At 38.5% G+C, this 16911-nt stretch overlaps 1 protein-coding gene across 1 annotated transcript in view; it reads left to right on the forward strand.

The window, feature by feature from the left end:
* The window catches only part of HECTD2 (HECT domain E3 ubiquitin protein ligase 2), a 121625-nt gene that overhangs the window by 96780 nt on the left and 7934 nt on the right, over positions 1 to 16911 (forward strand). Inside the window, exons 12-19 of the mRNA XM_075216428.1 lie at positions 914 to 1021; positions 2854 to 2986; positions 9617 to 9705; positions 10954 to 11112; positions 12034 to 12108; positions 14222 to 14309; positions 14405 to 14511; positions 15596 to 15711. Coding sequence (XP_075072529.1) covers positions 914 to 1021; positions 2854 to 2986; positions 9617 to 9705; positions 10954 to 11112; positions 12034 to 12108; positions 14222 to 14309; positions 14405 to 14511; positions 15596 to 15711 — 875 coding nt within the window. The remainder of the gene's footprint in view (positions 1 to 913; positions 1022 to 2853; positions 2987 to 9616; positions 9706 to 10953; positions 11113 to 12033; positions 12109 to 14221; positions 14310 to 14404; positions 14512 to 15595; positions 15712 to 16911) is intronic.

A 16911-nucleotide genomic window follows, 5' to 3' on the forward strand; every position in this document is an offset into this window, starting at 1 on the left:
TACTTTAGGTTAACTATTACAGGATAAGCCCACTTACATTTATAATAAACTTTCTGCTTAAGTTATTGTCATATAATTATCTGTTAATAATATAGTCATTTAACGACCAAACATTAAAAAATACAAAAATACCTTTTTCTTTCCAATAAAATATTTTTATTAGTATGTTAGGAATGTCTACAGTTGCTCCTGATTGCAAATGCATGTTCTAGCATGCACCCACAGCTGTCAGGTCTGGTGTAAGTGCCAACTAATAATTGGCACTTACACCAGACATGTAGCTGGTGCAAGTGATGCAACGGAAATTCACATACATTTGAGATGCCCAAAGCTATGAATCGGGCGCTGCTTTGTGCGCCCTTACTGTATATTGACTGTGTGCATATGCCCAGTCCCCTCCCCGTTGTGCCCCAGAAACCGAAGACTGTACTAGGGGGTGTATTTTGTGCTCGAAGATAAATTTGACATTGCTACGGTCACTGGTGTATGCTGCAGTTCTGGGCATGCGCAGTGCAATATATACGCAAAATACGGACATATCTGCATTTATGCTCCTTCATGACCCAGTTCCTTATAGTTTTAGCAACATGTGACTGAAAATCTAATCTGTTGAGATAGTATTAAGCCTCACAACACTTGTAAACATCAGCTATGATGCAAGACACAGGCTTACACAAGAAATGAATCCATACTGTACACATTACAAATTCCATCTGTTGATGTGTGAGCTGACTTCATTTAACCCTGGGTTTCATCATTTAAAGTTAAACTAGGATCCAAGTGGTTCCAAGTTAATGTTGGTTCAGACAAACCTTATTAAATTAAGTCTATGCAGATTTTAATTATGTTCGAGCTCCTAAAATAATGCACTTTTTGAATCTGGCTGTGCAGTTATATTCTTTTATTTTTGTAGCAAAGCCTTGTGGATAAAGTGTCTCGGCGGCAGAAGCCAGATATGAATATGTTGTTTCTGAATATCAAAGTGAGGCGGCAGCAGCTGGTTAGTGATTCACTTGATGAGGTAAAAGATATGGTTTATTTTTTTTGTCCAAACTTATACTTGGCTGATAAATTCACATTATTAAATGGACATTAGATAATGATATTATAAAATGGGACAACTTCGAGCCATTCTGCTGCAAAGTACTTAAAGTGCTTCTGTTACCTGCACAAAGTCTAGTTACATTTGGGCTGATATATTATCATTTTGCAGCTTATAAATTTACTACCAGTGATGCCAGTGACCTCACTGAGACACTAAATAACCAATATACATGAGATATGGATTCCTAGTACATTGATTCTCATGACATTAAGTTCAACCACAAAATGTCTGCCTCCATTCTGCATAGGAGCAGCTAGTGTCTTCAGATCACTGCCAGGGACAGGGCTTAGTAAAGCAGCAGCAGCAATTGGCTTACAGTGGCTTCTAATTCTAACTGCCGTCCTGTCCATTGATTGAAACCACTCCGGGGGAATCCGCAACAAAACTGCCCAACTTTATGATGGCCATAGGCACTGTGCATGGCCAGTAGTGATGTTCCACAGGAGGAACTTACTGGGCATGCGCAATGAAGAAATATCAGTCCTCAAAAGCCTTCACGGGTCTTCTGTCCGTGTGATTTTCAAACGTAGTTATTTTCTCTCAATGAAACACTGACATAGCAGAGCAGCAGCCAGCAGCTTCACATGTAAGAAGCTTCTGGCTGCTTCTCCTTTTTGTCAGTGCCCATGCTCAGTGTGGGGGCGCCATAGGAGGATTAAAGAATACTGGATGAGTGACATTATGTCAGTCATTCAGTGTTTTACGTGCCCCCTAACATGGCCATCTTAACAACATTATGGGCCCCCGGGCAAAACAGTGCTGTTCTGGCTCCTTCGTGCTGTGCTTGCAGTGAATGTCGGGCATGATGGCATCACACTGAACATTCACTGCGAGCGCAGCGCGGAAGCCGGAGGGAGGGAGCTGGATCGCCACCTGAACTGAACGGTCAGGTGACCGCAAAAGGCAAGTTGTTTTTGATAGGAGTCCTGCCTCGGGCCCCCTTGTCCGCTGGACCCCGGGCACCTGCCCATCGTGCCCAGTCGGAAAGACGGCTCTGCCCCCTAATCATTAACGCCTTGGTTCGCCTAATGGTAGTGCCAACCCTAAGACAGTGTATAAGACTTTATAAAGGTATCTGTATGCAGTCTGTTTTCTCTTTTCTTAAAACATATTGTAATAAAACCTGTTAATGTACAAAATGTTTATAACCTATTTACGGTAGATTTTACAAGACAAAAATGGCTTTTTTGTAGCAGATTATGGGCAAAACCAATATTCAGCTTATCAATTCCCTAGTAATAATGACACCACTGAAGTATGAATCACACCATGCGTCAGTGATGTCACTAGTTCCATGTAAATTGACAGGCTGAACATTGGTTCAACACGCAAAATGGCTCTATACTGTGTGTAGGTGACCTGTCCACTTTAATTACAGATGAGCTTGGTGTAACATCATTTCCAGCAGGTATCTCTGTACCAGCGGAGCGTACACACATAATAGTCTAACATTTCATAAAATAATATTGGGTTACCGGCAAGACCTTTGTTTAAACAAATGGACATTGATAGTGTGCCAGCTCTCAGTAGCAACACGTACAGTTTATCTAGTTAGCTAGACATGCAACTTGTAATTTGACTTTGGGTCAAAGTCAAACTTTTATTGAGCCGGACCTTTTATCTATTTTACTCAGGCCACATTTTTGGCAACCAATTAACGTGATGAAATGGTGTCTGTAAAAGCTTTCTTTTGATTAAACTATCCACTGGTATGTAAATCCCATTAAACGATACTCTGTTTTTCCCAGCTTACAAGAAAACGATCTGACCTGAAGAAAAAGTTGAAGGTCACCTTCATAGGTGAAGCTGGACTTGACATGGGTGGTCTGACTAAAGAGTGGTTCCTTGTGCTGATCAGACAAATCTTCCATCCAGACTATGGTAAGCTTGTTTGAGTGACCTATTACTAGATATTAAGTCATCACATACCTCCCAACTGTCCCAGTTTTTGAAGACCATAAGCGGAGCGGCCTATGGGGAAAAAGGAAATCAACCTTGTATAAAGGAGTGTGGTTTGGGTGCAATGGGGTTGTTGTGAGACGTGTTGCCCTAGCAGACATAAATCTCTAAATGTCCTTATTGCGGATCTACTGCAGTGCTGTTAGCTAAATGAACAATTGTGTACCTGGAAAGAAACAGACAGCTTTATTCATCAAGGCACGAATCAGCCGGGTGTGAACGTATCAGACGCAAAACCACTCTGCGCATGCCCAGAACCAGGCCATACATCAGTGAACGCAGCCCAGTCTGCTCCGTCTTCGTATGCAAAGGACACCTACCATCAGCCTATGAACAGGGCGGGAAAGGAGTGTTCTACCGGAGTCCATTTACAGTTAGGACGCGCCAATCTCATGCACACGCAGCCACGTCCAAATCAAGCTCTGGGCATCGCAAAGTTACTTGTTTTTCTGCTGTATCTCTTTCTCCAGCTACAGGGCTAGTCTAAGTCCTGATGACTAGTGATGACAGTCTCAGATTCATATTCATCAGCGCACGTACGCAGAGCCGATTTACATGCATTTTAAAACAAATGCTTGTTGCGCTCAGTATGTGAGCATTGATGAATCGGGCCCAGAGAGTTTTAATCTGCACATCCTAGTTCATTAAATGTATGGAAAGGTGACGCATTACTGTAACTGGATGTATAGCATAAAATCCTAAGTGCACAAGCACACTTTAGGCACAAAAGATATGGTTGGCATAAAACATGTATAATAAATATTGCGGCATTGCTATGCAGTATAACATCTTTTGATCAAATTGTGGATGCCCATCTATTGCAAAAAGATGTGTACTTATGGTAACCAAACCTTTTTCTAGCACATGAACTTGCCTTTTTCTGTTGCATATTCAGTCTCACAGCATAGGAAGTGCTAAGTGCTTATTGCACAGAGAAGAGGGTTCTCTTTTGCATTTTTCTTTTCTCCTTTCAGTGTGCTAGACATAGAAAATGAAGAGCGAGGTTCTCAGTCCTCTCCTTCCAGTTAGACCAGGGGGTAAATGTATTAAGCTCCGGGTTCTTCAACACCCGTGAGTTCGGCGTCTCCAGCGCTTAAATTTAAAGCGGCGCTGCCTTGTAAAGGGAAGTTTCCCTTTACAAGGCAAAGAACCCGGAGCTTAATACATTTACCCCCTGGTCTTGCCCCTTCACAGTGGAAATTTCATCAAACTTCAAAAAAAAAAAAAAATTCTGGTAACTGTGGGAATATAAGTGGGACTTTCATATGACAAAATACAGTGTTTTATTGGCCTAAAGTGTTTCTTTTTCCCCATCTAGTGTAAAACATTAAAAAACAATGTCACACATCTGCTTTTCAAAACCGAATGAAAGCTGTCTCAAAGACCATTGTCTCAATGTGAAAAAAAAATGTATCTCAAATGTGATACATTTTGAAAGCCTAGTGCACGTAAGGTGTGTTTTTCACCGATTGAGTGTTCAGACAAAGACATTATGATGGTTATGCATAACTCATACTTGCCGAATTTCGGGAGTCTCCCGGACATTCCGGGAGACTCCCGAAATTCGGGTCGGTCTCAAGGACAACTTGACAATGTTACTAGTAAACGCTAAAGTCACACTATCCTTATCATCATCAACATTTATTTATATAGTGCCAGCAAATTCCGTAGCGCTTTACAATTGGGAACAAATATTAATAAGACAATACTGGGTAATACATACAGACAGAGGTAAGAAAACCCTGCTCGCATGCTTACACAATAAAATACTGTAATGAAATGTCCTATACGTATGAGAATAGTGTCTGGACAGTGTTATTAATGCAAAAGTAGCATTTACCATGTAAAATACAATTAAATACAGACATACATACAAACAAAAGTACAAATTAAATTCAATTAAACACAAACATCCGTTGTTTTCCCCTTCAAAAATAAATTGAGAATATTATTTCTTGCAGAATACAAATATCAATTAGGTAATGTAAATAGATAGATGTAGCTTAATATAATATATGCTTTATTTACTATTAGTGGGAGGGGTCCAGGCATAATGAACCAATCAGAAATGGCTGCCGATAATCTTCAGTGCGTATTTCGCACCAGTACCCGAGTACCCACAGGAGATACGCCTTCTCATAGGTGCATATTTTTCTGTGTCCATGTCTACCACGGTAGCATTTACATGAACACATCCTTACTGTACTTGGCCTGCGCTTGCCCACCCTGTTCACACCCTCATTCCACCTCTCCAAGGGGCCGATTCAATTTGTCCACGTTTGTTTAGGAATAACGCGGTGCTAATAGTATTACCATTAATATGGTAATTTTAACCTGGATGTTTGCTTGCGGGCCCGAGAGCTGCGAGCAAAAATCAGAGTTAAATTTACCGTAATAATGGCAATACTACACACTATTACCGTAGCAACGGTAATACTGCACACTATTACTGAAGCAACAGTAATACTGCGTACTATTACCGTAGGTCGCGTTATTCCTTGAATAACGCCACTGAATTGAATTGGCACCTTAGAGTCATAAATACAAGATTCAACCAAATGGATGGTAGAGTAAGTCTTTTATATGTGTATGTGAATTACAGAAAATCTTTTTTATGCAAATATAATCCAACTGTCCAACTCTGCACAAGCCCATTAAAGGGGCTAATATCTCAGCCTCCATGTGCTCACTGATCCAATGTCTTTCTTATTGTCTGACCTTCTTCATTATTGGTATATAAGCAAGCAGCAGAAAAAGGCATGCGGTCCATCAATCAGTACTGATGGGCTGCCTTCCCAGTAATGCAGAATTATTTCATTCAGCACTTCTTGCCTCTGTAATTATGCTGAATGCCATCAGCCCTGCATGCCTCTGTAATCATTCTGGATGCCATTAGTCAGCACTGTCTGTCTCGGTAATCATTCTGAATGTCATCAGCTAGCAATGCCTGCGTCTGTAATCATACTGAATGTCATCAGTCAGCACTGCCTGCATCTGTAATCATGCTGAATGTCATCAGTCAGCACTGTCTGCCTCCGTAATCATGCTAAATGTCATCAGTCAGCACTGCCTACCTCTGTAATCATGCTGAATGTCATCAGTCAGCACTGCCTGCATCTGTAATCATGCTGAATGTCATCAGTCAGCACTGCCTGCATCTGTAATCATGCTGAATGTCATCAGTCAGCACTGCCTGCGTCTGTAATCATGCTAAATGTCATCAGTCAGCACTGCCTGCGTCTGTAATCATGCTAAATGTCATCAGTCAGCACTGCCTGCATCTGTAATCATGCTGAATGTCATCAGTCAGCACTGCCTGCATCTGTAATCATGCTGAATGTCATCAGTCAGCACTGCCTGCATCTGTAATCATGCTGAATGTCATCAGTCAGCACTGCCTGCATCTTTAATCATGCTGAATGTTATCAGTCAGCACTGCCTGCGTCTGTAATCATGCTAAATGTCATCAGTCAGCACTGCCTGCATCTGTAATCATGCTGAATGTCATCAGTCAGCACTGCCTGCATCTGTAATCATGCTGAATGTCATCAGTCAGCACTGCCTGCATCTGTAATCATGCTAAATGTCATCAGTCAGCACTGTCTGCATCTGTAATCATGCTAAATGTCATCAGTCAGCACTGCCTACCTCTGTAATCATGCTGAATTCCATCAGTCCGTACTGCTTGCCTCTGTAATCATGCTAAATGTCATCAGTCAGCACTGTCTGCATCCGTAATCATGCTGAATGTCATCAGCTAGCAATGCCTGCCTCTGTAATCATGCTGAGTGCCATCAGTTTGTGCTGCTTGCCTCTGTAACCATGCTGAATGTCATGAGTTAGCATTGAAATCATGCTGAATGTCATCAGTCAGCACAGTCTGTCTCTGTAATCATGCTGAATGTCATGAGTTAGTGCTGCCTGCCTCCGTAATCATGCTGAATGTCATGAGTTAGTGCTGCCTGCCTCCGTAATCATGCTGAATGTCATGAGTTAGTGCTGCCTGCCTCCGTAATCATGCTGAATGTCATCAGCTAACAATGCCTGCATCTGTAATCCTACTGAATGTCATCAGTCAGGACTGCCTGCATCTGTAATCCTACTGAATGTCATCAGTCAGCACTGCCTGCATCTGTAATCATACTGAATGTCATCAGTTAGCAATGCCTTTCCGTTAAATAAGCACACACAGCGAAACGCGCATTGTTGTCTCGCTGGATGCACCCTGACGATTCTCTAATCAATAGGGGTTATAAAAAATTATAGATTGCTCTATTAAATCCAAAGATAGATTTGAGCAAACTATAGGTAGTCAGCAAATCACTTCCCATTTTCTTTACTGCCAGAGGCTCTAATTATGCAGTAGCAGGCTAGCCAGCAATATTGGGCTCCACTATTTCTATATATTAGCTTACTGTGTTTATCCGATACCAGATGTGGGAAATGGATTGTTAATTTAGGACAAATTCTTTTTCAGGAATTGAAATGACATTTATGAGAATACTTTATCTACCTATAATAATATGTCTCCTTTCTATATATAACATTCCCCAAACCATATTGATCATATGGTATTTGGTGCATCCAGCTGATTTTAACCCACACATTATTGGTTTTATTGAGCATATATTTCTATATATCGCTGGTTTACTAAATGATATAATAAAAGTTAAGTTTTAATTTGTTCCTTGATATCTCTACCCAACCCAACAAATTTGTGAGCTTCAGTTCACCTTATTACTCCTTTTTTTGTTCCTATTATACAATTCTCCACTATTAGGTTGCATCCCACTCACATTATAGACAGGATTTGGTCTATTTAATAGTGAAGTAGTGGGCTGTAGTTTTTATCCACTAGTGCGACAGGTATCCCCCCCTCTCTTTTCCTTTTTCCCAGTAAATATGGATTACTATATGATTCTATTTATAAATAGTTCATTTAAAAAATAAAGAGGTATCTCTTAATGTGTGATTTTACAGTCTCAACAATTTGGAAGGAATAAAAGAAATAATAAATGAGCCAAATGAGAGGATTTACTCTCAAAAGATCAACAGAAATGTTTTTAGAAAGGTTGTACATGACATGATGTAAAACATATAGAATTTGTCATTGTGCCATTTAAATGGGACAAATTTAATGGAAAAAAAAAAATTCTGTGTTTGGTAATTTGAAATGTTTATTTTGATTTTACAATTTTAATTGACTGTAGGATTTTCTAATAAAGCAAAACTATCATGATGTTTTAAAAAAATGTGTAGAAATTAACTGAACATTCTAGTCTATTTCATTTACACATGTACAAAGTCTTCATTACACTTAGTATCCTGTCCTTATGCTTTTCTTTGATATGGCAATGGACAGACCTGCCCAGAGCAGCACCCCCCAATTGGAACTCCCATATTCTGCATGTTAGATGCAATTTTTACTATGTTTTTCATATTCTCTGGGCTTTAAAAGGTAAGGGTTATTAAAAGAACTGTTTAAAATGCAAAAAAAGTAAACTACCAAGGTTTACTGAGACAGTAAACTGCCTGGACACGCCAGCTCCACAGCAAATTATCTGTAGAATATATTTTAAATTGTTAATAACTATACCTTTCCACTGCAGAATTTTCTTTGCTGTCTGTATGTACAGACAGGAAAATGAGTGCATAAATTAAAAAACAAAATAGTATATTTTAACATAAAGAGCTCAGAACAAGACCATCCAAGTATTAGAAAACAAGTATTGGAAAATTGCACTTGATTAAGCAACCAAGCCAGAGTGCAATAAGGCAGTCACATGGGGTGAATTTTTAATCTGGTTTCTGAATTTGAATAATTACCTTGACCTCGAATGGTCTTTTTATATTGTTGTGGGGTTTTTTGTTTTTTTTTAATTAACCCCCCTCCCCCCTGAAAAACCCTACTGAGCTGGACAGTGGTTGCACTTTTTTTTTATTTATAAAAATTTATGGTAGCCAGGGGCAGCGCTATAATTAGGCAAATCTAGGCAGTTATCTAGGCTGCCAATGATTTGGAAGTAGCTAAAACACTGAATGAGTGACATAATGCATGTCTGTCAGTGATATTAATGTCCCTGCAGTGCACCCACACAGAGCATCGGCCGCTGACGTGAAGGAGAAGTATCCAGCAACTTCTTACGTGGGCTGCTGCTGCTCCATGTCAGTGTTACGCTGGGAGTGTGCTGCTAGGCTATTACATCATAGCAAAGCCAAGAGAAGACGCAAGCCAAGCTCCTAAGTGGGGAGGGTGGTGCTGCTTCCTAGTGGGGGCAGCACCATCTAGGGTACTCCTGGGGCTTGCACCGGCCATGATGGTATCACACGCTACTGTTATAGTTACATTATAATATTGTATTATATGTAATAATGTGCAAAGTACAGTAATAATGCATTATGTAATATACTTACATTAAATGAGATTGTAATACATGTAGTATGTTTACATAAAACTACGTATGCTGGCAGTTGATCTGCCATGACTCTTGGGTATTAAGACTGTGTTTTTAAAATATGGTTGATTATGGATGTGTATATTTTCATTTGCAGGTATGTTTACCTATCACAAGGACTCAAACTTCCACTGGTTTAGCAGTTTTAAGTGTGATAACTATTCAGAGTTTCGTCTAGTTGGAACTGTATCCTTTCATTATTAGAATACTGGCAATAATAGGGTTATGATGATTGGATAGCACTGTGCTACTTTTTATTTATTTTAATTGTAAAAGTAATTTACTTATTGGTACAACCAAACATTCATATAAAGAACATTTTTTTATTCTACATGGTCCTTTGTCATTCAGTGTTTTATATCACAACTTACGTTTGTTTTTATCATCCTGAGTTTACATTCAGTCATTTTTTTATATTTGTATTTATGTATATGTTTAAGATACCCTTTCATCTATTTAGATGTGATACTGTTTATATATAAATAGATTTTATCTAATATACCTCTCAGCATTGTGTTTGGCATGATTACATTTTGACCAGTTGCAGTGCTGTAATTTTTTTCCTTTGTTTCTAGTTTGCCTTATTTAGTGGGGCCTTACACACCCCTTATTACAGCTGCGCTACAGATCAATTTTAAAAATGTATATTTTAGCACTATATTTTTATATATTTATTTTATTATTCGATTAGACCTACGGTGTGCAATTAGATCTTTTTCTTTGTAGTGTTTTATAATGAATTGTTCCCCAAGACTCTGTTTTCCAAAATTTCCAGTATATTTCATTAAATATAAATTTACAACAATCATGGTAGCTTGCACTACAGTTTTATTTGACGTGCTCTCTTATAATGTCTTAAGGGGGTTTTCACCATTTCAGGCATTAATAAATTAATTACTTTTTCTTTGTGGAATATTTCCATGTGTTTATAGATTATCCCCATGTTTTTCTTCCCATCCAAGCAGACCAGTTTATTTCTGACGCCCTTGGATGCAGCTTATAAACTATACTGTTGATCCAATTGGTTCCAATTTACAGTGCAGGGTTGAGTTGTGTCATATCCAAGAGCAAGAACTCTGCTTAAAGGATATAAAGTGTTCGCGAAAAACAGATAATTGCCAGGAAAAAGCAGTGTATTTATTAAAAGGTTGCAGAAGGGCATGTACAATCTAATACATTACAGTTGTCTGATGGTAGAAACCTCCTTTAAGTAAATTGTCTTGGGCCCAAAATAAACCTATTCTGTCTCGCTAAAGGTCCCAATTTCTTATTGCAATTTAGTTATGGTTGTTAAATCATCTCTTCTTATCTTGAGCCTAATATGTTATAATATGTTATTTCATGTTATACATGAAAAGCAATGGTGCTTAGCATGCAGCAAATATATTATTGTATGTTTCACCTACTCTTTTTGTTTATACTTAACATTCCAAGTTGATGGGTCTGGCTGTATATAACAGCATCACACTAGATATCTGCTTTCCACCCTGTTGCTACAAGAAGCTATTGAGTCCTCCTGTAGTACCATGTGACCAGAACATACCTGTAGGGATTGGAACTGTCACTCTAGATGATCTATCTCAGATCATGCCGGTAAGTACAATGTCTAATCCTGGTTCACTTTTCAGCCCAAACTGTAGAACAATTATAGCGTTGTCGTACACTCATTTATTAACACTGTAGTAATCATTATCACAAAATCACATTTAATAATACATTCATAAAACCACTAGGTGGGGCTATACAAAAGACAAAGGCCTACAGGTTGGTGCCACATGTGAAGAGACTGATTAGACAATTAAGTCATAAATGTCTACATATGATACCAACCAAAAATAAAATTTGGCAATGTCCAGAATATGTTGTGATGTTACAGTCATTGTCAGTGGAAAATATTGTTGTATCTTTGTTACTGAAGTTAAACCCTTATTGAATATTTAATACCCTTCACATCGCAACCAATCAAAAATTCCCCTGCGTGAAAAGAGTTAGGGTAATAAGTGATCATATAGATTCTTTACTGCTTCCATTATGCACCTGGGGTTCATTAAGTCAATGCTGCAGTGAGATTTAGGGAGAACGCAGCATACACATCATTTGGAATAGGGATAATTGATCTCTATGGAGAAGTACTCGTATGCAGTCTTAATGGTTGCTGTAATGAACCATGAGGCTAAATAAAACAGCAAATAGCATGTATGGTCCAATCCAGCAGTCATTAAGTATGTGGTGTCTACTTCCACATAGACATCAGTTGATCTATTATATAGAGCTCAGGCTTGAGTAAGGAAATACTCCAAGCTTTATCTGTCGGTGGTACCCGAGAGCCGATATTGAGATACTCTGCTATACTGCAAGTTCAACTAAAGGAAGCAAATGTGTTGGCTGCGATGGGTTATATAACATGTCTGCTATACACACCATGTCCTCAAAGGACTCAGAAATAAGGCTTAACTTGAATTAAATGTTCCAGTTTTAACCATTATATAATAAACATGAAACTGTTGTGCTTAGGAGCTCGCGCATGGATTGAATGAACTGCTAACGTATGAAGGCAATGTGGAAGAAGACTTTTATTCAACATTTCAGGTCAGTCCACAGCACATGTTAGTTTACTATTTGTATGCTTAATGTTTGCAATACATTCTGCTGCACGGCTGAGTTAAAAATGTGCAATCAATTGGCACATAGTTTACAGCTTTTAAACACTGAGTCAAAAGAAATGACAACCTACACGTCCAACTAAGATGGGGCAGAGAGGACTATCCCTCTTCTGAAATATGGGTGCATAAGGGTTTTAACAATTCCATTGGAAGGCAGACAGGGTTGCAATTTAGGATAACTTTGTACCTGTCAGATAAATACAATGTTCTGTTTGTGGGTTGAAACAATTTTCATTAGAATGCTGCTGAACAGTTCACTAAAGAATGGTGCCACATTAATCTTTTGGCCATAAAGAGCCGTTTTGATGCCATTGGTACATAGTGAAATGGGGCAGCATGGTGGCTTAGTAGTTATCATATCTGCCTCACAGCACTGGGGTCATGAGTTTGATTCTCGACCATGGCCTTATCTGTGTGGAGTTTGTATGTTCTCCCCGTGTTTGCATGGGTTCCCTCGTAGTGCTCCGGTTCCCTCAGAACAGTCACATCAGGGACTGATGTGAGTGAGTTCTCTGTGCAGCGTTGCGGAATTAGTGGCGCTATATATATATATATATATATATATATATATATATATATATATATATATATATATATATATATATATATATATATATATAAATAATTATAATGATGAAGTGATAGGCTGCATTCTGTGAATATTGGTTCAACCACAAAATGGCTGTCTCCACTGTATGTTGGTGACAAGTGCATTTTAACCAAGATATGAAAGCAAATGTTATTATGCACAGAGATCCTAGTTGTTCTGCTTGTGGCAAGAGTAAGAACTGTTATATTGATTGTTTTGCTGAAGTTAAATTTTAATATCAAGTCTTAGCATGTGATTTATCTGGTATTTATCAGAAATGTAAAATGTGTATATGCCAGAGTTAGAATTGGATAGCAGTTGACCAGGCAGGGTCAGTTCAGGTGCCCTGGGCAGCTCCTCCCTTCACTCTCTGGCGTTGTGTGAAGTGGTATCTTCTGCTCCTCAGTCTGGGAGTATCGCACTGGGCTGTGACATCACTCTCCAAGTGTATCACTGGCAGAAGCAGCTTCACAGGTACAAAGCTGCTGGCTGCTGCCCCTCCATGTCAGTGCTAGCACTCAATGTGGGGCATCACTGGGTAAATAAGAACACTAAATGAGTCACATTATGTCACTCATTCAGTGTTTTAGGGCCCCCCTAAATCCTGGTGCCTTAGACGACCACCTAGGTTTGCCTAGAGGTAACACAGGTGAGAAGAGCTAAATGTCCTACAAAAAAGACTACATGGGCTCTGCTTCTAGTGGAACATGATCTGGTAGGCTTTTGTCTGACCTGAGCAAGAGCTGGCTCTCACTGTGCTGGGGGGATTTAGTTTAACCATAGCGCTTCAGTAAAGTTGTGGAAGTTGCAGGGAACACAACAATACACAGTAGCGAGCTGGTTCTCCAGTTCAGGTAAGAGTGGTGGATCCATATTTGTCATACATGAACGTTAGGCTTGATTTAAGAAGGTGTGGACAACTCCTATAGCAAAACTGATTTAATTATTGTTCACCTCTCGATCACTACATAATAACTTTTTACCATCATACACAACAAATTAAACATCAGGAAATACTTATGTACACATCAACCCTTCTTATGTCTATTCATTCCCCTAATGCTGTTCTTCAGATTCACTGTTTGCCACATACTTCTCTTCATCTGACCACGCTGCTTCCCAGTAACACAGGAAAAGTTAGTCCCACATTTCATTCACTCTTGTCACTATCTCTCCACTTCATAATGAGCATTTCTCTGCCATCTACACTGCTATTATACATTAACACTAGTATCTGCCCAGTGGCACATTCCCTTCTGCATTCATGCATACATTGTTAGCAACAAGCATGAACATTTTAATAATTAATCCTATCATGGGTGTATCTTATCACTCTGCAAGAAGTGATCTACAAAAAAATATTTCCCTTATAACAACAGATTATGCTTATGAACATATTTGCTGAAAATAAAGATCAAATGAGTATGTGTATACTATTTATACTTTCTAGGTTTTTCAAGAGGAATTTGGAGTCATTAAGTCATATAATCTTAAACCTGGTGGGGATAAGATTCCAGTCACCAACCACAATAGAAAAGGTAATGTTATAATTGCAAAATTTTATACTGTGTTCTTTAAACATACAGTAGAATTCCCATTTTCACAATGTGTTTTTTTTCTTGTCCAATTTTAGAATATGTCCAACTTTATGTAGATTTCCTTCTTAACAAATCCATCTACAAGCAGTTCTCTGCTTTCTACTGTGGATTTCACAGTGTCTGTTCGTCTAATGCGTTAATGGTAAGAATGCCACTGAATGCCTCTTTATGGGGTCATATTTTTCAAAGACAATATTGAATGTACAATAACTAAATATTGATCAGTTTTATTGTTGATTCACTAGTTTCTGTACAATATAGAACAAAATATTAGTAAGTGAAAGGGCTACACAATGTTTCTGAGGATTATAGGAGATCAATTCTAGCAAAGTTGCAGTGGCAAATGTTGCCTTATCTTTGGATCCAATTCAATACAATTAGATTTTGATCACTCAGCATAATCATATGGCCAATATGTTGTAAAATGGGCAAATGAAATCGCAAGATTTGACTATGTGTGTGGTCACTAATGGTAGACATATGTCCAAATTCTCCACAATGTAATCCTTTGTGGTCTTATTACAACTTTCAACTTTTGTCCAATGACCATACAGCCAGGTAACCGTCTTCCAACCTAATTTTCTGAAAGTCACGTTTGACATCTAATCAATAAAAAATCACGATCGCTGGTCTTTTTGAAGCATAGACAGCAGTTAGGAGCCTGTTCAGTTTAACACAACCAAATAGGCCATCCAGCTTGCTGTGTGTATGGCACAAGCTTTATTGGAAAGATACTAACAATATAAAATGTGTGTTAAAATATAAGCATAATACACAGTTGCCACATAAGGTGGAGCTCTAAGACTCCAGGGGATAAATATATTAATTTCCCATTTTTGCAAGTCGCCGCTATTCGGTGAGTTTGCAGTGAAAATTTAAAGCGGCAATGGCTTTAAAGGCAAAAGTTGACTTTAAAGTCATTGCCACTTGAAATTTTCACTGCGAACTCACCGAATAGCGGCGACTTGCAAAAATCAGAAGTTAACACATTTACCCCCAGAAATCAAAACAGTTCTTGTACTTTTCAACATTTTAAGAATTTAGCAGTAGAAATTTAATGGTAGATTTACTAAAGCTTCTAAAAATGAAAATTGGAGGTGTTGCACAGAGCAACTAATTAGATACTAGTTATCATTCATCTAGTACATTCTAGGTTTGATAAATCTACCCCTTAGTTTATAGGCTTTATTGCATCAAATTAAACAATGAATTTGTTTATGTTCAAGTTACTTCGACCAGAAGAAGTGGAGATTCTTGTATGTGGAAGTCCTGAATTAGATATGCATGCACTCCATAAAAATACACAATACGATGGCTACCAGAAAACAGATCTGACTGTCAGGTGAGTTGGACTTTACTAAACTGTTAAAACTAATCTTAGAAAATGACTTTGCAGCTAAATATGTCCCATACTAATCCAACTGTCTTCCAAACTAAACATTACAATGATAACCGGTTAAATTAACATCTTTATAAGACAGGAGTTATTTGCTTAGGTGTACAGTTCAGCCCAAGCGCCAACCACTGAGCTCATACAGTGCCATGATAATGTGGGCAACAGGTGATACCCACCTCCCCCAGCAATAGTCTTATATGGTTCATATTACTATAAAAATATCCTACCACTAAATGACCACAATATGAAGTGCTTGATATTGTAATTTGTAATCATGTGATGGAAAACTGTAGTATTTATGAAGCAGGAGCACCACTATTAGCTTTCTATATTAGATCTGATCTGAACCCTTACTACCTTAAGATAAGGCCTTATGTGTACAAGATATGTATGTGTAAGATATACACACCCTGTTATTTGGAGTATATTAAAGGCTAATACAATGTTTTGCCAACATATTTTTTTACTCCTGTTTGTTAAATACCTTCTGTAAAGAGTGACTTGTGAATCATTTGTTACCTCCTATGATTAACCAACTCCAAACTTTTTTACAAAGTGTTATTTAAAATTCTGAATGCTTACTGCATTTTTCTTTCTTTGCAAAAAATCCCATATATGTGTTACTATGCTGCACAGGCTTGGCCTCACAGGCCAGTCCCATAGTGGGCTACTTTGGGTGGGTCAGTGGACAACTAATTTTCATTAAAAATGTTCCTAATAGGAAGCTGAGCCAAGTCCCACTTTCCCAGGCTAAAATTTGCTCTTGGGTGCTTGTGACATGTGCACTTGTCTTGAAAAATAACTTTTATGCTATCCACGTTAGGACAATTACCTTTCTGCATACTATTTTGTGATCATACTGGGCTTATTGTATTGCTCTGTGCTGCACAGCTGACCTACCCGGTACATATCAACGGTCCTAAAATCACCCAGGCAAATATCCGAAATAAAATAAATAGGTTTATTTAACACAGTGGTAGCACCAAAACAGCAATAATAATATTTAAATAATAACCTGCAACAAATAGCACTAGAGACTGGCACATACAACATACAATGTACAATGAAAACACCTCACCAGTATCCTAGCCACACTCAGTTGGTGCTGTCCATCCAAGCATCTCCTGGGAGGCAGACCCTCTCCCC

The sequence above is a fragment of the Mixophyes fleayi genome, chromosome 6 (assembly GCF_038048845.1).
Source record: "Mixophyes fleayi isolate aMixFle1 chromosome 6, aMixFle1.hap1, whole genome shotgun sequence".
In the NCBI taxonomy this organism is placed as follows: domain Eukaryota; kingdom Metazoa; phylum Chordata; class Amphibia; order Anura; family Limnodynastidae; genus Mixophyes; species Mixophyes fleayi.